This window comes from Lemur catta, chromosome 1, assembly GCF_020740605.2.
Source record: "Lemur catta isolate mLemCat1 chromosome 1, mLemCat1.pri, whole genome shotgun sequence".
Taxonomy (NCBI): Eukaryota; Metazoa; Chordata; class Mammalia; order Primates; family Lemuridae; genus Lemur; species Lemur catta.
The window spans coordinates 278,714,150-278,736,273 of record NC_059128.1 but is presented as its reverse complement, the minus strand read 5'-3'; the positions used below and the strand labels follow the sequence as shown (position 1 = coordinate 278,736,273).

Genomic DNA, 22,124 nt, shown 5'->3' with positions numbered 1-22,124 from the left:
TAAGTTTTGAGGGGGAGAAAGTTAAGAGTGAAGAAGGGTATGTTAGAAGTGTTCAGATTTGGAACACACGTTTTCCCACAATTTTGTTTTAATCCATTAGTACTTAGAGATTCACTTCATAAGTTGTGGATTTTCCCAGAGTGACACTAGACCAAAGCTTAAAAAGCACTAAAACCTACTTTTAGGCAGGTTCCAAATGTTAGTACCCTTTTCCTCCCTGGAGCCCCAGCTGAGGAGATCTGTGCAGGCGCCCAGGGCTGAGGGAAGGGCCTGCTGCTGTCCCTATGTGTCCTCACTAGGAAGGCCCGGAGGAGGCTGGTGGGCTGTCGGGAGCAGTGGTGGCTCGCTGTTGAGAAGAGCCCGGGGCCAGGCGAGGACGACACCTGAGTTCACATGCCAGCCCTGCTAGCCAGGTGGCCTCACTGTGCTGTGTCTGTTTCTTCATGCTGGAGAGAGGGGCTGTTAGGATGGTTAAATGAGATACTTGGGGAGGAGAGAGGGATACATCAGTTCAGTTCCTACTGCTGCGTACCAAGCACCTAAGTGTCTAATGTTGTAAACAAACTATTATTGTGCCAGAGACTTTTAAAATGGAGCCGACTCGCTGTTAAAATCTAGACCCCGCACTGTGCTGCCCAAGAAACCAGCGTGGAGCATCCAGGGGCTCAGGGTGTTGTGTCTTCACAGGGATTATTAATAGCACCGTAACGTGAAAGGGTATCTACAAGCACACACTGATGGACTGAGTTGGCTTTTGTTTACAGCCTATCCAGATTATCAACAGCACCATAGAAATGGTAAAGCCAGGGAAATTTCCCAGTGGCAAAACAGAAGTTCCTTTCGAATTTCCTCTGCACGTGAAGGGTAACAAAGTTCTGTATGAGACTTACCACGGCGTGTTTGTCAACATTCAGGTGAGAGTTTCCTAATCCCATGCCATTAGCTTCATAATTTTTCTTCTGTAAAACAGCACGGTCTTTCTTTTACTGAAGAATTTAATACTGTATTTATTGCTGAGACCTCTCTTGTATATTCTATGTTGATTTCTCATTTTTCCCTGAAAAATACTAATTTTATATATAATCATTATTTTTTATAGGAACCCCGAAGGACCCATACTATTATATAATCTCTTTTTCCTTTGTTTCTTTCTGGTTCTTTTCAGACCACACTGACACTGTAAAGGGTGCTTTTATTGTTTGGTAGCAGATATGCCCTAACTTCTTTCTGGCACCAGCATTAATTTGTCTATTTTGTACTTATAAATATCTCTTTGTTTAATACCCAAAGGCTACTACTTTAACATAGGCTTGTATTCTTTATTGAGCAAACCTTGTCAATGAGGGGAAGTGAATTTATGACTTCCTGTCTACCTCTGCTAGTTAAGGATGCCTTTCACAGTTGCTGTTGTTGTCTCAGGAGCAGTGTGGAGTCATGACTCAGGGCAGGAGGAAAAGCCTTTCCTTTATTCAGCAGAAAGAAAGATACTTTTGTGATAGCCTTGCAGCAGTTCCTTGCTAGATGGCACAAAACTATTCAGTCTTATGTGCAAGAGGGATGAAAGTTAGGAATACTTTTGATTTATGAATTAAGTTTTAGTTGATGATTTGGTCTTGGTATAATAGATACCATCCCCCTGCTTAAAATAATAGCATCTTTAAAATAAAAATCTTCTAAACACCTGTGAGGGTTTCACCAAAGCTTTGTCTGTCGTGTGGGTTTTATGAATTGCTTAAGAAATCTGTCAAGAAGAAGCACATGTAGTATGATGTACTTTATTGCAATAAATATCTCTCTGTGAAGAAAAAACATGTTTCTAGTCCTTTATGATTAGCATGCCTGTGTCAGGCAACATACATAGATACAGATATACCAAAGGCCTTGGACGATTTTATTTTGATAATTATTTGTATTATCTATCTAGAATCAGCATCAGCTTGCGTTATCCACACAGTAGTTCTTTAATACTATTTATTTTAAAATATAAGAATATATTCCTTAGAAACTGAATGGAACAAGATAAAGTTTTCACTGATCATGCGTGTTACTTTCTCCTATATTTATCATGACTTATTAAAAGAAGATTAATTTGTTTAAAATCAAATTGGACATCCCAGCCTTTTCCAAATGTTGCCAAGAAAAATGCACAGATACACACATAAAGCGTGTGTGCTTGTGTTCCTGCAGAGCTGTGTGTAAATCAGCGACTACTGAAAATGCAGTTGGAGAGTTAACAGGTGGTAAATTCTTTAGTGAAGTGAACAGCCATCCCTGCTTGGGGGTTTGCCTCAGAATGCTACAACTTGGAATTCTATACCTTTGCAAATACCTTACAAATTTCTAAAAATGATGAGATTTCTTCTTAGTTTAACCTTTGCTTTCTATGAGCTTATCACCCTTATACTTACTGCCATTTAACTTATATTAATATTTTGCTATCTTTGTTAATCTGTATTTACTTTTTCTGAATCATTTTAAAGTTAGTTACAGAATCTTGGTACTTCATCTCAAAATACATCAACATCCATCTCCCCCAAAATAGGGACATTCTCCTACATAATCACAATTAACATTTTCACACCTATCAAAATTAACAAAAATTCTCAAATATCATTTAATTTCCCATTCATATTGAAATTTTTCATCACTTCTTTTAAGAAAATGTGCCTCTTAAGAAACTAGGATTATAGTTTTTTGATATGTTTTCACCCACTTGTACATTCATTCATTCATGCCATTACTTGACAGGTCTTTCTCTAGCTTCCTTGTTTTCCAGGACAGCATGTGCCCCCGAGACAGGACATTGACTCCTGTGGTCACACAGGCCAATCTTGGCATGGGGGTCCACAGGCCATCACCCCTTCTTGATACCCATACACTTACTGTGAAGATTAACATAGGTACATTTCTTTGGATAGAAAGTTTTGTTATTACACCCTAATATCTTTCTTAAATTACATATATGCAAAGAAATTTTTCATTTATAATTTGAATTGTGTTGTAACATAATGTAAAAATGGTAAAAATCATAAGACAGAATAAAGGATTTACAATATAGCCATGCCGGGCACAGTGGTGCACGCCTGTAGTCCCAGCTACTTGGAGGCTGAAGCGGGAGGATCACGTGATCCCAGGAGTTCGAGACCAGCCTAGGAACATGGCAAGACTCCATCTCTTAAAAAAAGTTAAAAAATAACAGAAATAAAATATAGCCAATATTAAATTCATAACTTGCAGAGAGGCTTGGTTTACTTGTTATTTCTTAGAGCAAGGCTTCATGATTTTTTGCTCTTATTCTTCTCAGTCACATTGAATTCATTCTTCACCTTTGTTATTAGATACTGCATATAAGAATCTGTCATTCTTTTGCAATTGTCCTTTGTGCAGCTAATTTTTATTTAAAAAATTATTTAAATTATAGACAAGTTTTATTATGTTTGTTCTACTCTTGTGGTCATACAAGCAAGATTTTATACTATAACACAAAATATAGCACAAAATATAATACAAAATATGTCTGCTGAAATTTCATGTTCAGAATTAATTTATAGAGATTGTAGTCATCCTTTTTCACAGTTAAAAATACCTTTTATAGGAGTCGGCTTTAAATCTGTTGACAGGTGTCTTCCTTTATTCCTGTTCACATTCCGTTCATTGACAGTTGAAAAAGATCAAATCTTGCACCTTCTTTCGATGCCCTGCTCAAGTCTGACATCCTCCTGGCCCCCTCTGACCTCCTGTTGCTCATACGGCCTGGATCACTCCTTAGTACTTGGGCAAGATCATGATAAACTGAAAGGATCCAGGACTTTGCAGCAGACAGATCTGGGCTTGAATTACAGCTCTGCCTTGGAGTTTTGTAAGGATTCAGGGCATGAGTTTTGGCAACAGACAGGTGTAAATTCAAATCCCACCTCTGTGACCTGGAGCAGCCTCCCTGACCTGTCTCCTCAGGGATTAATGAGGAAATTGTGTAAAGTGCTGGGCACAGTGTGCCTGCCACATGAAATGTGCTAAGTGAATGTTTGCTGGAATTAATGGTGACTATCCTTATATTAGCCCAACAATTCTTATATGAGTATTGTTAGAATTAATTGAGGTAGTTCGAGCTTAACTTCGTCCCTGTAACATGATGTTTTCCTCCTTGCTCAACCCTCCTCCCCTCCCTGACTTGTTACAGCTGCCTTATATTACTAATTATTGCTTTCACACTTAGCAAATAGTTAGTGGCCAAAAGTTGATGCCTGTAATTCACATCCTTTCATTCACAAGTTATAGAAATCCAGCTCAAATTGACTTAGCCAAAAAGGGATATTGGATCATAGAACTAGCAATTGCAGAGGAACAGCGAGGCCAGGTTGGATGCCAGGGCTCCAGTCGTGTCTCAGCTCAGCTTGCTTCTGTGCAGCCTTCGTTCTCAGGCAGCCTCTTCCCTGGCCGTGGCAAAGCCGCTGCCAGCAAGCTGCTGCAGGTTTACAGTCTACTGCGTTGGCAACCCCAGCAGAAAGGGAATTCTTTCTCGTAGTTGCCAAGGCTGTTCTGGCTTTCTGCCCACTTTTGCACCCAGGTAGGAGTGTGAGGGGGAGGTCAGCCCACCCAAACTGAGACTGAAAATGAGGAAGGGGAAGTCCCCACTGGGAAAAGAATAAGAGAGACCAGGCAAGCCAGAACGAGGGAAAATGTTCATCCAAAATTTCGTTTTGAAGAAAAAGTGTTTTGAAAAAAGATAGTGTTTTTCAAAATGCTTGGATTTTTGGCCACAAATCATATATAAACTTAGTTTTACCTTGCAAAGAAATATTCAGGTCATTTTGATTTGACATTATATCACACAGAAATGCTGCATTCCTATAGAAATCTTCTTTCAATAATTCACATTGCTAATTCTGTTCTTCATAAAATTTAACTATCTGTTCTTGCAGAAATAAAATTTTGGCTAACAGTCATCCCTGTGATAGCCAACACACTTTAGAACGATAGGGCAAATCCACACTGAATTCCTCATCTTTCAACTTTAGCATGTTATGAAACTAATATAGTTAACAATACTTATAACTTGTTGCAAAGTGTCACTTAAAATAGTAGCTTTAGCACAGAGGTTTTGCTGATGCAAGATACAATGAAAAGAAATGAGAGCATATAGATCTGTTAATACTTTTTTTTAAATCTGTGCAGTAAACCCTTCATGTTTTCCTGTCGTGGAAGGTGTGCTGTCTGTACATACACTCACTAAATTTACCAAATTCAGTCCAACTTCATGACATTTATCTTGAAAGTTGTTGAAGATATCTGTTCCCTGTGTTCTGTTTGCAAGAGTGCCCAAAGTGAGTAATTCTTTATAGCAACGAAAATCTTCTGTTATGACCTGGATAAACTATAAAACCTGTGCCAAATCAGTAGTGTCAGTTGATTCATTCAAAGCAATTGAATAATATATATTTTCCTTTTGAAGTGTTGCATGAAGTTGTTCTCTTAAGTTGAAGGCTAATTCATGCTGCCAGTCAGTTATGGTTCTCTTTGAAAGATGCAGTTGTTCTTACTTTGAAATGTTATCAGGGTCTAAGCATCCTACAACTTTGACAATGCATTCTTTCACAAATTCTACCTCACTGAATGGCTTCCCTTTTTTTTCCCCGAGTATATAAGCTGCTTTATAAGTTGCTTCAGTGGCATTATTTCCAGGTCTTATTGCTGCTTGAAAGAATTGTCTTTGCTATTGCTTTTCATCTTTTAATTTCTGCAATACAACCTTTCATGCCTCTCCCTCTAATCTAAAATATTTAAATATTTAAATATTTGTGGTCTTTATGACTGTTATAAAGCTGAAGAACATTGAATTTCTTTAATGTTGATATTGCAGGATCACAAAGCAAGCAAATCATCTTATCTTTAGCAGAAACAAGATAATATTGCAATTTCCTATTATGTGTACTAATTTCATACATTAGTTAAAGTTTCCCTAAAATATGTTGACTGACTTGTCTCTGTGAATATAATGCCAAGATGAAAGCAAATCCCGCTCAAATGACCCTTTCTTCTCCAACTGTTCCCTCTAGTATACACTGCGCTGTGACATGAGGCGGTCCCTGTTGGCCAAGGACTTGACAAAGACCTGTGAATTTATCGTTCACTCTGCTGTAAGCTTCACTTGGGGGCTCTGGTGCTGAATAATGGGATTGTCCTGTGGGGCCTGGGGTTTCTCACTAGTTACAAACTAATCAGTTAGCCTCCTGCTGTTTCTTGGGTGAGGGACAGCATGAGCATCTTCCCGTGCACCATTCCCCCTGGCCCGGAGTCCCCCAGCTGGTGCCATGGGTCCAGAGAGACACCACACCTGTAGCACACTGGTCAGTGCCCTTCCTCCACCTGGCTCCCTGGGTGTTACAGTGGCTGTGGCCCTTTGGATCTCAGCCCCTGAGTAAAAGGATGGCCAGGCAGGCTCTAATGAAGCTTGTCTGTATTGATGGATTCTGGAATTATATAATATGGAGATGATTGTTGTTAATGATGTTAGGGTAACATTTACAATTCATTATTTTATACGTGAAATTCTTCCAGGTAGACAGCTGCGTAGCTCAGCATGGACAGCACTGGCCAGACTACCTGGGCTTGACGCTCAGCTCTGCAAGTCACTGAGCTCTCTGTGCCTCACCTCCCTCATCTGTGAAGTGGGACCGTCTGTGAGGTGCGAGCAGCACCTCCGAGGGTCATGGTGCCGATTCAGTGGCACATAACAGACACTCCGGTGTTCGCTCTTATTCTAAGAGAGGTTTAAAATAAATGCCTCCCAGAAACTACTCTGTGTCTTAGATCTAATTTTAAAATTCTGAACCTGTAAGGCACCTCGGAGTTTCAGATGTCTGTCCCCACATTTTATAGATGAGGAAACTGAGGCCCAGGGGGATGGAGAAATTTGACAAAGAGCACAGTGTTGTTTTCTGGCAGAACTGTGTTGGGAACCCAAGTATCCTGCCTCTTAGTACCAAGTCCTTCCTGGTTCACTGTGCTGCCACTCGTTTTTTTAAAGGGGGAAGAAACTGGCCCGTAGAACTCTTGGCCGAACCCTACTAACTTAGGTTTTACCTCTCGTTGTAGCCTCAGAAGGGGAAGTTGACTCCGAGTCCCGTGGACTTTACGATCACACCCGAAACCTTACAGAACGTCAAAGAGGTAACACCCGCCGCGCTGGCCATGGGCATTTGCCTGGTAACTAGACCCCAGCTGTCGCCCAGTTTTTCTTTATTTGGGAATCAAGTCATCAGTGACAGGAAACTCCTAACTGTTGTCTGTACCCAAATTAGTCTGTATTTTCAGTTTGATTTCCTTTTCAAGCTCAGTAAAGAAGCTTAAAAGAAGAATGTTTTTTAAAAGTTCTTCAAGGAGGGTGTATGTTTATTACTTTTTACTGTCTTCTCTCAGTTTTGGTGCATTTTGGGCCCCCAGCTCCCCACTGCCCTTCGCCCTTGTACTTAGCCACGGCCTGTGCTTGCCCGCCTGGCCTCATGCCGTCCTGTCTTGGTGTTGAGTCTGCGGCTTCTCCCACCTCATCCCCACCACACAGAGGGGGCTTGTGCCTTGTAAAGACCCCAGCACTTCCTTGGTGGTGGGTTCCTCACAGCAGGGGCAGATTGCTCAAGGACACGGGTACCCTGGCAGTGCCAGCCCAGCGCCCCGCATCCTACGTGAGGACAGGGCTGCCTGGCTCTCGATGGCAGCCCCTGGGCGAGCCTCAGCTGACGCCTGAGCTGCGCAGACAGAGCAGTTAAGCCCCGTCTGAAGCTGTGTCTGGCCTCCTCGGTCTAGCGCTCTCATCCAGGGCCATCAATTTCCCCCAGACTTTGATTTATTTATTTTTTTAATGATATCTGTCTCAAAGAAAGCAGTTCTTTCTGGACATAACCTCTTCCTTACTCTAAGTCTACATTTTACTCTCTGGCCCATACAGATCAGAATCGGGTTAAGGGCACATTTGGGAGGATTAGGGCACAGGGGAGATTACTGGCCTCATCCCTTGGCAGGCACAGTTGGGGCAGGAGTGTGTCACGGGGAGCCCTTCCAGAGGTGTGGGGAGGAAACGGCCATTCTTTGTCCACCCGTCCTCTCTCCCTTGCCCAGTTCTGAAAGCACGTGACCCTGTGGCCAGTCCCATTCCTCTCCTACCTCTTTAGCCTGTCTGTAGAAGGGTGTACTTCAACAATAATGTAACTCCATTTTTCAAAACTATTTCTTCTTCAGGATAACGCCTTCTGTTATTACAGATGTGGGGCCTTTCCTTTGTTTCCTATATTGATTCTGTTTCCCAGGAGCTGGGTCTTCTGTTTGTTGAGTGCGTGCCTCTTTTTCTTGCCATTTTCCTCAAATGTTTATTGATTGTTGGTTGTCGGTTTATATTTATAGATGAGGATCTAGTGTGTATGGCATTGTTAAAGCCAGGGGAGAATCTCTCCTGATCATAAGCACACATGCCCAGAGGAGCTCTGCTTTGAGTGTTGCACAGGGCCAGGGAGGTGTGTGCAGGTACCTTGTCTTCTGGGTCTAGATGCTGCTTGTCCTCCACTGTGGCCAGAAACGGCTGGGGACACTTGCCCTGCCTTGCCCCAAGCTGCTTTTGGAGTCTCCCAGGTGGCAGGTCCCCCTTGAGGGAGGCTGTGGTGCTAACCTCTCCCAGCTTCACCCCCTGTGCTGAGTTCTCCTGCGATACCCCCACTGCCCTGCCCCAGGCCCTGCCTGTTATCACCAGGCCCCGCCTGGCACACACGCTCTCACCGTTCTCTCTGCCAGCAGGAGGACTGGGGTCCCCTGCACTCCTTGGAGCTTCACTGTCAATCCACTTTTTATCTGACAGATCCACTTCACTGGGGTTGTCTCCACGGAGCGTTCCCTACAGCTAGTCTAGGTGTAGATTTATTTATAAAAGAAAAAGAACTTTTATTATGACAGAACCATTCATGTTTATTGTTGGAATATGAGAAAATAACACATAAAGCAAATAAAACTGCTTATCCATAAAATATCACCGGTGTTTTTTGTTTTGCTTTTTAAGTAGAAAAAGGATTTATTGGAAGGATATAAGATAGCTTACAGAAACTACAGGAAGGCTGGAGATCAGACTCAGAAAATAGTGTGGGTTTATATTTTATTTGTCTATGTTAATATCATGTCAGTGGGAGGAGGGGAAAATGAGTCAGTATCTTGAGCTGGACTTTGAAAGCTTTTCTTTTTCATCAGTTTCCTTAAAGAATCTTAATGTGAACTGCTACTGCTCTTTATTTTTCTAAACAAATAGCTTCTTTCACTTTTTGTTATTTTTAAAACTCTGTCTTCAATGGAGACTCTTCCGAGGTCTATACTTTTGGGGACCACCAGGTCCAGAGCCCCTCACTCTTCAGGTCTAGGCTGCACCACCCAGTCTGGTGGCCATAGCCACACGTGACCATTGACCCTTAAGATGTGGCTGGGCCAAGCTAAGATGAGCTATAAGTGTAAATACTGACCAGAATGAAAAAGAGAATGTAAAACATCATTCATATTTTTTATGTTGATTACATGTGGAAGTATTAAAATTTTAGATATACTGGTTAATTTTACCTGTTGTTTTTTTCTTTGGCTACTAGAAATTTTTTTTTTTTTTTTTTTGAGACAGAGTCTCGCTCTGTTGCCCGGGCTAGAGTGAGTGCCGTGGCGTCAGCCTAGCTCACAGCAACCTCAAACTCCTGGGCTTAAGCGATCCTACTGCCTCAGCCTCCTGAGTAGCTGGGACTACAGGCATGCGCCACCATGCCTGGCTAATTTTTTCTATATATATTTTTAGTTGGCCAGATCATTTCTTTCTATTTTTAGTAGAGACGGGGTCTCGCTCTTGCTCAGGCTGGTCTCGAACTCCTGACCTCGAGTAATCTGCCCGCCTCAGCCTCCCAGAGTGCTAGGATTACAGGCATGAGCCACCGCGCCTGGCCTGGCTACTAGAAAATTTTAAATTCCATATGTGATTCACATATGTGGCCTGCACTCTGTTTCTGTTGGACAGTGGCATGCTGAACTCTGATACCTTCAGGAACTGGGACACAACCAGAGGTTGAGGCTGCTGGGACAACTGTCTCTAAGTCTAGATCTGTTTTGTCTCCACAAGACCATCATCCATTGCCCTTGACCAGTTTCCTGTGTGTACAGAGTAAATAAAGGTCCATAGGCTTTTCACCAAGCATTGAAGGAAGTTTTTATTTTTTAAATTTCCTTGAAATGAATGTCCTGTTTTTTCAAAATTGCATAATTGGGAACATCTTTTTTTGTTGTTTTGTTTAATGTATTTTAATAGCAAACTTACAGGAACAGCACAGAAGACAGACAATATTAAAAATATGTACTTGCATGTAGGACAACTCAGTTAGAAAAGTATAGTGAATGGATGGAATCTACTGTATGCTAAAAATGCTACAAACACCATTTAGTTGCCGTCAATAAGAAATTTATTTGTTTTAAAAAAAATCCAAATGCTGGCATTGTCCAGAAAAATTTAACAGGTTTATTTATAATTGTTATAAAGTTGAACTGCTGAAACTTGTTCACTGAAACATTTGACTTGCATTAATGCTTCACATCCCTGCATTTATATTAAAAATTCACACACAAATGAAAATGGAAAAACTGCCAATACCTGATTTCTGTCCCTTATTTTTCCACTCGCAATCATATACTTAGGTGCCTTTTGACCCCATGGGGGGAAAAAAAAATCTAACGTTCAGAACTACCAATAACAGGAAGAAGAGAATTTTTTTTTTTTTTTTGAGAATGAAATGTTTTCCCATCATAGTGGATGCTTAAGCACGTTCTCCACGTATGCGGTGTGCTAGCTGGATGTCTTTTGGCATAATTGTTACACGTTTGGCATGGGTAGCACACAGATTGGTGTCTTCAAAGAGGCCAACCAGACCGGCCTCACTTGCCTCCTGCAAAGCACCAATAGCTGCGCTCTGGAAGCGCAGATCTGTTTTGAAGTCCTGAGCAATTTCTCGCACCAGATGCTGGAAAGGAAGTTTGCGAATCAGAAGTTCAGTGGACTTCTGATAACGCCTAATTTCACGGAGTGCCACTGTACCAGGCCTGTAGCGATGAGGTTTCTTCACCCCTCCAGTAGAGGGCGCACTCTTGCGAGCGGCTTTTGTAGCCAGTTGCTTCCTGGGTGCTTTACCACTGGTGGATTTGCGGGCAGTCTGCTTTGTACGAGCCATGGCAGCAAGAGCTCCTCACTTACCCTCTTCTCCTTCGGCTGGATCTCGGTGAGCGAGAGGCGGCGCGGCGGCAGCTGCGAACACAATTGAAAAAAACAACATCTTTAAATTGATAATATTTTTAAAACCTTTTGTATGTGTGACTGTCCTTGAACACCCACAGCAACTTCCTCAGACTTTATTTTTCAATGCCTTATTGCTTAGTAAGAAGGAGCTTTCCAGATCTGAGTCAAATTAGGATAATTCTCCCAGATAATCTGGTCATTCTGTGTAGGAAGTGTCAGGTAGGTGCCTCACGTATGTACCGAGTTGAATAATCCAGTCTGTTAATGTCCAGAAACAAGATGTAAGTACTTTTGTTTCTTTCTTCCCATTTTATAAAACGGGGGTCCCAGCGGATTATATTCATGTAACAATTACACAACTTTGTTTCCAGTTTTTATTTGTACCAAAGTACTGTTAAGTAATTTCTCCTTTTTCCCTCTGTTCCTGGTGTATTTGTTTGCATTCTGTTTCAGAGAGCCTTGCTCCCCAAATTTCTCATCAGAGGCCATCTCAACTCAACCAACTGCGTCATCACGCAGCCGCTCACGGGCGAGCTGGTGGTGGAGAGCTCGGAGGCGGCCATCAGGAGCATCGAGCTGCAGCTGGTGCGTGTGGAGACCTGCGGTAAGAGACCTGCGCCGCCTGCCCCCTTCCTGCGGTCAGCAGTGGAGAGGGCGTGGGGGAAACAGGAGCGAGAGCGTGGCTCTCCAGCGCAATAAATATTTATCTGGGGAAAGCGAAATGTGGAAAGGGAAGGAACTCTCTAGAATCTTGTAACCAAAATGGAAAAGTAGGTGAGTGTGTTGATGCAGGTTCTCAGTGTTGGCTCGCTCCGACTGTTGCTGTTCCCTGACCTTGCGACGTTCCCCGTCTCCTCCAGGGTGTGCAGAAGGCTATGCCCGCGATGCCACAGAGATTCAGAACATCCAGATCGCGGATGGGGATGTTTGTAGGAGCCTCTCTGTCCCCATATACATGGTCTTCCCCAGGCTGTTCACCTGCCCCACACTGGAGACCACCAACTTCAAAGTGGGTAAGCCGCGTCCACCTTCACCCTCTCGGCCTGCTGGGCTTCTGCGGAGGGCGGGGCCCACGGCACAGGCCGCTGGGCACCAGGGTCTGCTGCGGTCACACAGCTCAGAACATTCCTACTTCAGTTGCTCAACAAAACCTCATGGAGAGTTGTCCTGCCGACCCCAAGGAGAGAGCCAGCTGCAGTCCTGGCTCTTGTGGAATGTAGTGACACAGACAGTACCCACATCAGTGTGGACTGGGGCAGGTAACACCGAGCCCTGCGGAGAAAACTAACATGAGTGAGAGGCACGGGAGTGGCAGGGTGGTGTGACTGGAGTGCAGGGTCGGCGTCACAGAGGGGGTGGCCTTGGAGCGCAGACCCAGAATGTGTGAAAATCCCAAAGTGAACATTCAGCATCATGAAGGCTTTGAGCTCGCCAGTTTAGGGTGGCTCGAGTCATTTTCCATGAATCTGTGTGTAAGAACTTTAACCACAAGATCTGAATCATGTCAGTTTTATATCCTGCTTTTTTCCCCCTCAACATCATATCATGAACATTTCTGCATTTTTTAAATATTCCTATAAAATATTTTAATGGTACATCCATCTTAATAAGAATCATCATGTTAATGAGGTTCAATTAGGAGATCACCCCACAGTACAAGAAAGTGGAACAAAGACACAGTAGGAAGGGATGGTGTGTGACTTCAGCCCTAACTGACATGGTCTTCTGCAGACTGACTGAAAAGACCACAGGCTGGGCACGATGGCTCACACCTGTAATCCTAGCACTCTGGGAGGCTGAGGCAGGAGGACCACTTGAGGTCAGGAGTGCAAGACCAACCTGAGCAACAGTGAGACCCCATTTCTACAAAATATAGAAAAATTATCCTGGCATGGTGGCACATGCCTATAGTCTCAGCTACGTGGGAGGCTGAGGCAGGAGGATGGCTTGAGCCCAGGAGTTTGAGGTTTCAGTGAACTACAAAGACACCACTGCACTCTACCCAGGGTGACACAGCAAGCCTCTGTCTCAAAAAAAAAAAAAAAAAAAGAGAGAGAGAGAAAGAAAAGACCATAAAAAGAGTTTCCTGGGACATCTTTTTGGCTGTGCCTGAAGCTCTCTAGTAAATCATATGCCATAGGGGGTTTTGGTAGTTGCTTCTGCCATGGTAGTGCTTCATTAAGAAATGGGAACTTAGCCCCAAGGCTGATGCATTTCTATTAATGCCATATTCCCCCAAATCTGGGTGCATTATTATTAGTCCAGTGAGAATCTGTTTTTTTAATTATGCCATGATTTTACATTAAATAATTCTAAATAATGTAATTCAAAGCATAAGTACATTTTCATCACCCACGTTTGTTTTACAAGAGGGAAGTTTCGTCGCATCTGCCACTAAATCACTGAGTGCTGCTTTGACTTTTCTGTGCCTCTGCGGTTGCCTGGGAGTCCTAGAGCACAGCTGGCCCAGTGGGGTAGAGGCACAATTTAGTATTTGTGGAGTTCTTTCGGTCCTTTATGTGAAATGTTACATCGCAGCAAAAGCCTACTAGAGTCAGGACACCTATGTCAGGAGCAAAGAAGGCAAGAGACTCAGCTGTTCACCAAACACATAAAAGGTCTGCTGAGAGATACCATAGAGAGTCAAACTTGACTCAAGCTCAGGTGCCATGATTTTTCTCGAAAAACACGTGTACAATTACTATCAAATAGGTAGTATATGCCCACAGTATAGAACCCAAAGGTACCCTGTCCCTCAACCCAGTCTCCACACCCAGCCACAGCCCCTCCCACCAGCCCCCCATCCCCCCATGTGCCGTCCTGGAGCTGCTCCCCACTGTGACAGGCGTCAGGCCGGTTTCCCCTTTATTCTCCGTGGCACACTGCATGTTACTCTGAAGTTTGTGGTTTTTTAGCACAGACTACCTTAACTTTAAGTTTAGGAGGAGGATCTTATCTACTGATTTCTCAGCTTGGTTTTCCTACATAAACTTCAAAAAGGTACAAAAAATTATTTTTGTCTGCTGTACTAAATGTTAAGTACCTAAATTTTGCATGTTATTTGTATTAGATTCATCAGAATTTTACAGAGGCAGCAAATCTGATAAAGTGTCCATAACTTACAACACTTAGTGTGTTGTTATTATAAGTTGTAATAATAACACTTTTTATAGTACCTCTGATTCTGCCATCTAAATAATGCCCCATTCCACCATTTGAGAATCAACAATACTCTTGTCCTTGTGGCTGAGTGTAGTATGGTTTAGGACTTGAAAAACGACAGATGCTGGTAGTTGGGGAGGTCTCTACAGAAAAGAGGTGACCTGTACTCACTGTTTGAATGGCTGCGGTCTCTGTTAGGCTCTGGGGTTGCTGTTCCCATTGGCTGCGGAGGGCAGTCTGGAGAAAGGGCAGCTGTGGCATCCCAGCACTGCATTGCCCTCGTGCACCTGCTGAGAGCAGGTGTGGCTGGCTGAGGTTAGGCTCCAGTTCTCAGGGAGGTGGACAGTGATTCGAAAAGGCTCAGGTTCCTCTAGGTTGGGAGGTCGGGAGCGAGCACTGCATCCTGCATTGAGAGCAGGATCTCTGCATGAGCCTCCATCAGCTGTGTTGGTGCTGGCCACAAGTGACCTTAGATACGTGGTCAGGCCTGGGCTGGGAACTCACTCGGAGCATAACGAGCGCCTGGTAGAACGGCCGTTCTGACACAGCTGCTCTGCCAAGTGTTTTCTGCTGAAAAGGAAAACCAGCGCCAGCTCTGTAACTTGCCTGCTCTCTGTCCTCTCCTGCCACAGCCTCCTGCCTTCCAAGATGGGTGGAGGAACGGTTGAAGGGAATGGTGGCGGGAAGGGCCCAGAGGACCGCTGTAGTGTAGTGCAACGAAGGAAGGAAAGAAATGGGATGGGCGCTGCTGGTGCACAGCTCCTGTCACTGTTTATGTTTGAGTTGAGCTGTCCCCCCAGCCCCAGCCCCACCATGGGGATGTTGTCCTGAGGGCCGCAGTCCCAGGTGGGGCATTGACCCCAAAACCCTTCCCACAGCTGAGCTTCTGCAGCGTGGTGTGTGGCGTTCTCCTTTGGCACATGCCCCTCTGTCACACAGAGTACCCCCTTCACACTGGGCAAGGACCTGGGGCCTGTCTTCAGGGAGCTCCCTCTACACACACACCCCTCTTCTGATCAACAGAGCTTACCCATAGCAGCTAAAGAGCTGTTTGCTAAAGGTAACTGGTGAATGTTTAAACAGGTGTTTCAGATAAATTACCAATGTCCAAAGGAACAGTTAAACTGTATGCTGTTTCTGAAGATGGTTTCTCACGTGAGGATTGGAGACATGTATTCAGATAGCTCCAGGCCAGTTCAGAGTCTGCTAGTCCATTAAGAACTGAAGGAAATGTAAAAATAAGGCAAAAGAATACTAATGAGTTGAAAGGATTCTATTCTCTTTAGTAAAGAAAAAGTACAAGGAAAGTGTAGTTGAAGAAGCCTGATGACATACTGTTCCAAGATGAGAAGTCAGAAATTTACTTAGAGAAAGTTTACAAAGGCAGTCAGACATCAGTGTCGTAGTCTTCACTGGTTTTGCTGAAAGTTCACAGTGACACTGCATGGGACATGATACAGACACCCAAGCAGCACCCAGGCGCCCCTCACTGATAGAGCTTGCTGTGCTGTAGAGGAGTTGGTGTCTGGTTTCCACTGCTCAGTGTAAGCATAAACCCTCTCTCCTCTCTTCGCAGAATTTGAGGTTAACATTGTTGTGCTCCTTCATGCTGATCACCTCATCACGGAGAACTTCCCGTTGAAGCTCTGCAGGATATAGCCCGGGTGGAGGGAAGCACAGAAAACAAGCATGGCCGCGTGGAAATCCAGCTGGGCTCTGACTTTTTCAGGGAGCTACAACCAGCAGCATGTACTTGTTTTCATGATTATTCTGTATCAGAAATGAAATGGACTCCTTAAATTACAGTTACTTTTCTTCATTTCCTTGAGACTTCTGCTTCCACCAGGAGCCTCTTAATCAGACATTCTCTTTGAAATTTAACAGGATTTCTTAATGCTGTTTGCAAGATCATTTCACAGAAAACATTTCCTATGGCTCCTGACTTACCTGTTCCTTTTTAGGCACAGTGAAACAGTTGTGACAACAATTTGTGCTTTCCTAGAAAAATGAAATCATGGGGATAACAGGAAACCTCTCTCCAACTGGCTAACGTAGCCTGGAACGCCCCACAGCAAAGGATCTGTGGCCAGACCGCATCCAGGACAGCTATAAGCATATTTGTTACTTAGGAAGTTTGTAGATACCCTCCAAGGAGGAGAGGAGTGCAGAGGTTTTTTTGTTTCTTTCACTCTAATCTGTAGTTCTTTTTATATTTTTCACTATAACTTCAGAATTTTTAGGCAACTGGAAAAAAGTGGTTCTTGGTCTCACAGAACTGAAGGGATTTGGCTGGTGCTGGAGTATTCCTGCAGTCTCAAGAACTGGCATAAAAGTCTCGTGCTACCATATTTCTTGAATATATTTAAATGAAGGTTACGTAGGGGGGGGGAAATATATGGTTGCTCCTGTTGTTATTGGGTGTATTCTGAACGACAGGAGACCCATCCCCAAGGTTTGTTGGTGAAGGCCTCTCTCCCAGGGGTGGTGCCAGGAAAATGTCCTTGAATTGATAAACTTGGCCTGCATCTGACCCACGTGAGGGACCTGTGTTTTGAGCCAGGGGTTTTTTTGTCTTGAAGCCAGTTTTTCCTCAGTCTCCCTTTGTGATTTGAAGTATATGGTGAGTCTGTTGCAATACATTTCTTCCTTCAAATCCTGCTCACAATTAATGGAACCTTAAAATAACCCATGCTACTTTGCACACTAACTGCCCTTCTGTCATAGTTCTTCTGGGCAGGCCTGGGCAAGGTCAGCTAGTGCTGAAGGCTTCCTGGGCTGTACTTCTATTGTCCTGTAACAGTGACAGGTGACTTGTAATGCTGTAGGTAATCAATCCTGAGTTAGGCACTGCTTTATCCTACGGCTTCACCAGTGAAACTGATAAAATTTATTATCTGAGTCATTTGACAGTTGGTTCCCAGAAAATACATTTTTGGTTTATAAATCTCCGCTTATGTTCACATGACATTAATAATTATGTCTTTAATGATGTGTTTAAACTGAGTAACAGAAAATAAAGGGGCCATACTTTCTAGGAAATTTTTAAGAAATCATTTTTAATAAAACAAAATGTTTAATGAATAAAAAAGCTAATGACACTTTTGAGAAAAGGTTTGTGATGTATATTGCCATGTTATTTCTTTAGTAAACTGATTATATAGATACAAATATGATGAGTGCTCTCCTGAGAGAATAATTATTACCTGAAGAGCTAGCTGCCAGCCAGCCTGACTTCCTTTATCAATTCCTTCAACCCTGAGAGGCCCAGATAAGGGCCTCACACTGGCCATTTCTTTCCACTTCTTGGCCTGACATCTCCATGATCAATTATTAAACAAAACTCAGATGTCTGGCAGTCTTGGACAGCAGCAGTCCCAATATTGCCCTGGCTGGAGTCGGTGGTGGCCATTGTTGGAGGCTCATTGTTGTCAAGTTCTCCAATTAGAGCAAGAGGTGAAGAAAGGAAGGGGGAGATGAAGGGAAGAGGCTGTGAACGGTGAATCTAAAACAACATGCTGTCTTGGAAATGCCGTTTTGGCAGGAACATATACGTTGGCTCCCGGCTGTGATGGCTGCAGCAGAAATGCGGCCTGGCTCCGACTCAGCTGCGAGGGCTTCATCCACAGCAGGGCTCAGGGGCCCACCTGCTCTGGCAGCTTGCTGGGCAAGGGGAACCTTCCGGTCCGTTTCTGCCTGAGCTCACCGTAATTCAGTCTGAATTACCTTTTTAAAAATTGGGGGGCTGAGATTGCCTCCATTTGCTGTCACTCGAGTGCTGCAGCAGATTCCCCCTCCCTTCTCTGAAATACGGCTGCATTTTCCCAGACCCCGCGGCCTCGGTGTCTCTCGGGCACTTCTGCAGCTAGGCGTGGTCACGTGACTGAGCCCGGTGGCACGTGATGGGGCGGGCCACGCCTGCGGAGCATGCGCAGAGGGCCAGCGTCCTTAGCGACGGCAGCGGGAGGTGAGTGGGCTGCAAGTTCGCCGAGCTGGTGACCTGGCACGAGGGCGGCGGGTACAGCCGGTAGGTGACTCCTGTTTACGCCGCTGTTTGGTGGGGGCCCGGGTTACACAGCCCGCCCCGCCTGGCGCTGGTGACGGGGAAGGAATCCCCGCTCCCGCCGGGCCTCGCGCGGAGCCCGCGGCGCGCGTGAGTTGTGCAAACGACGGCTCGTTCGTCTTCCTGCCCAGCCCCTGAGCCAGCCCCGGGCTGCGGTGGCCTCGGCGGTGCTCAAGTTCCGGGGCAGGGTGTGCTCCACGCACTCCTGGCGCTGCCCTAGCCCAGCCCTTCCCAACAAAACTCTGACCAGGGAGGGAGGAAACCGGGCCGGTTTCGCTGTTGCCTTTCATTAAGCTGATAGACGAGAGTGAGTTACGGCTTTCCCAGAGAAAGGTGTCAGCTTAGTAACAAAGATACCTGGTTTGGCAACGTCCGCACCTCTCCCTTTCAGCTGAGGTTTGGGAGGAGAGCTGCGGCAGGGCGACCGCGCACGCTGTGGGCTGTCTAGGGCCACCCCTGGGAGCCTTCTGAGGTGCCACTTGGGGGGAGGGTCGGGATGCACGTTGCTCTGCTCAGCGGAGCTCAACCCTGGGAGTCTTCCGTGGCCGAAGTGCCAAGAGATGCCAGTAAGGGTTTTGGTCTAGTGAGAGTAATAGCTGTGTGAACGTTAGTGTTACTCTGGATCAGGCTCTGTTCTAAGTGCTGTGTGTTACCTTATTTGTTCTAGTGACCTTGTGAGGAGGGAACTGTTATTAGCCCCATTTTGCAAATGAGGGAATTGTAGTCCAGGGAGAGCCAGGCGCCTCTTCATGACCCCTCACACACCACTCCCATACCAGGAAAGCAGTCCCTTTAACGTGGTCCAGTGTTACCTGCGATGAAGCCCATTCCCCCCTCACCTTGATTCATTTGAGTTTCCCTTTGCCATGGCGTTGACATGCTTTTCTATGTATTTGCCTGTTTGTGTGTCACACGTTAGTTATTAGCTGTGTCACTACATATGTTGAGATGAGCCAAGGGCTCTGCAGCCTTCTTTTGTGGTTGTAATTGCCTCAGTTTTGATCAGCTGAATTAAATGAAAAGGAAGTCCTGAGACTAAGGAAATCTTTTGCAGCTGGATTCAGTTAAGAATGAGGTGAGTAATTAAATGACCAGAAAGTCCAAGCTAAATTACATTCAGTCCCGGATTTCCTTTATGTAGAGTAAAAATATCAGGGTATCAAAGCACTAAAATGTCCTTTAGTAAAATGACCTCACAGTAGCCTTCTGAGGGAGGTTTTATTATTCTCACCTCAGAGTTAAGCAAGCTGAGGCACCAATAAGCTGTGGCCTGCCTAAGCCACAGAGCTCTGTTGATTCCTGGTCTAATATCCCCGCCCTCACCCCCACCCCACACCCACTTACTCCAACCAAGAGAGGATTATAGTAGATAGCCATTGCTGTAGTGTGGGTGTGATCTTATTCATGGGGCCACAGTCAGTTCTTCATGAACCACTACTATTGAAGCCATTCTTCCTAATTTCCAGCTGGTTTTCAAAAAGGTGGAATAAAGGTTTATGCAAAGAAATTTGTTTTCCTTATGAGATTTATCCAAGCTAACTCATTTTTGAGCTCTGAATAAGAGTAAAGATGAAGAAATTGCCTGGGAAAACTCTGTATGAAGATAAGACCTTCTTAAGTATCTAAATAATTCTATAATCCCAAGGTTGTCAAAACTAGCCACTTTGGTAGGGGGAAAAGTCATTTATGTGGGTCTAAGAGATGGAGGTGAGAATAAGTCTCCTGGGTCAATATATTTTCCACTCTGGCCACCAAAAGCTATTTATATTTCAGACTATCAAAGTGGCTGTTCAGAAAATGTGACTTTACTAAGAAACATAAAGGCACCTAATTTGTAGAATCAAAGCTGGTCCAACTATACTCGTATAAAATGCAGTCAAATTGTTAGAGTGTATCATTCAAAAGAAAGGAGGAAAAGGCAGACTGAGGTACTCAGCAAGGATCCCTGATGCCTCATTATGTTTTTCTGTGAATTTTGCTGGTAAAATGGGAATGCCTCAGACCCCACCCGCCCCCAGCTCTGTTGAGGTGGGCATGATTCTGACTTTATAGGGTTTTTCATATCCACACCCAGCCAGTCCCTCTAAAACCTTGCATATAACATACAAAAAATATACTGTGGAGGTTTTAAGTACTTAGAAAAATACAAAGACATAATTTGTGCCCTTGTCTGCAACATCTTGTCTGATTCTGGGGGGCGACAGCTTGGGAAATACCAAGGGTTAGGATAATGTCACAGTGTTTGGTTTGCCAGTGACCTGCATCTACTGTCATCTCCTGAGAAGATGGCTCTGTTTGGTTCCCTTTACATACATCCAGCTGTGGTAGGCTAAGTATGAAGGCTTATGGAGAAAGCAGCTCAAGAGAAAAGGATTACTGACGTTGGGTTTGTTTAGCAAAGGCACTGTAAGATGGGATATGGTCACTTCCTTTCTCGGGAGTCACTGTCTCCCACTTGGGTCAAGGACTAGACTTCAAGAACTAGACCACAACCTCTGGGTCTTGAAGGGGACCACCTTTTCTGTCTGCAGATGTGTAGTCACTCATGAGGTCACCTGGAGGCTGGGCCAGTCACCCAGATATACTGCTGCATGATATACCAAGAAAAGGATGCACTCAAACTTAGCTGTGGGAAGGTGGTAGAAAAGAGCAAAAAATTAAAATCTTATTCACTTGTGTTTTAAAACAGTTTTCAACATCAATATGTATTAAGAAAACCAAAAGTCAAATCTAAAAATCCCATATATATATAAAAAAAATGAGGCAAGTGTAAGAAATGAGTATATTTTCACCACCATGGTCCTTTATATCTTATAACAAATACATATCCATGGAAGTTTTGTAAAAATCAATTATACTGCCAAAAAGAAAATCCCAATAAAATTAAGTAGAAATTGCCCAAGCCACATACTCTACTATAGTGTAATAAAATTAGAAATACCAAAAGAAAAAATCAAATTTCTTATGACCACTCATAAGTTTCATAACATTTTTCATAGAGAAAACTAGAACTTTAAAATTTAATGAACATTAATATACTATATAGCAAAAGGTATGCAGTATGGCTAGCCACTGTGCACAGAGGAAAATTCATAGCCTTAAATATGTTTATTATTGCACCAGAAAAAATGAAAACTAATGAGTAAAACATTCAGATTAAAAGTCTAGAAAAACAAGAACAAAATAAAGAGGAAAGAATAACAGTAAAAAGAATTAAATGGATATGAAAGCAAAAACACTGGAAAATTTATAAATAAAGCCATGAGTTGGTATTAATATAATACTTTGAAAAGTTTACTTCAGTTGGCAGATCTTTAATAGAATGAAACAAAATGCAAAGAGAAAAGTATATAACTCTAGGAACAATTTCAGATAGAAAGGAGCCTGATGAAAATTATGGTATAGTATGTACCATCTCTATTAATAAATTTGGGAACATCAATAAAATGCACAGTTACTCTAGGAAAGGTAGACTACCAGAATAAAATGATAGCCTATGGAAGAAATTGAGAAAATTATCAAAGACATATTACTAAAAAAGGTGCCAAGCCCAGATGGTTTTACAGCAAGTTTCTGTCAAACCTTCTAGAATCAGATAGTTCCTCTGCT

The 22,124-nt window shown here is 43.7% G+C and overlaps 2 protein-coding genes across 2 annotated transcripts in view; one reads left to right on the top strand and one right to left on the bottom strand.

The window, feature by feature from the left end:
* The window catches only part of VPS26C (VPS26 endosomal protein sorting factor C), a 50,016-nt gene extending 32,451 nt beyond the window's left edge, over positions 1-17,565 (top strand). The window contains exons 3-8 of the mRNA XM_045540658.1: positions 765-914; positions 6,057-6,137; positions 7,096-7,170; positions 11,747-11,897; positions 12,154-12,306; positions 16,032-17,565. Of these exons, the coding sequence (XP_045396614.1) occupies positions 765-914; positions 6,057-6,137; positions 7,096-7,170; positions 11,747-11,897; positions 12,154-12,306; positions 16,032-16,114 (693 nt within the window). The 3' untranslated portion in view covers positions 16,115-17,565. The remainder of the gene's footprint in view (positions 1-764; positions 915-6,056; positions 6,138-7,095; positions 7,171-11,746; positions 11,898-12,153; positions 12,307-16,031) is intronic.
* Positions 10,503-11,292, bottom strand: LOC123630736 (histone H3.3A-like). Its single transcript, XM_045540659.1, has one exon. It carries the CDS (start codon positions 11,226-11,228, stop codon positions 10,818-10,820), a length of 411 nt encoding a protein of 136 aa, XP_045396615.1. The 5' UTR covers positions 11,229-11,292; the 3' UTR covers positions 10,503-10,817.
* Positions 17,566-22,124: the final 4,559 nt, after the last annotated feature.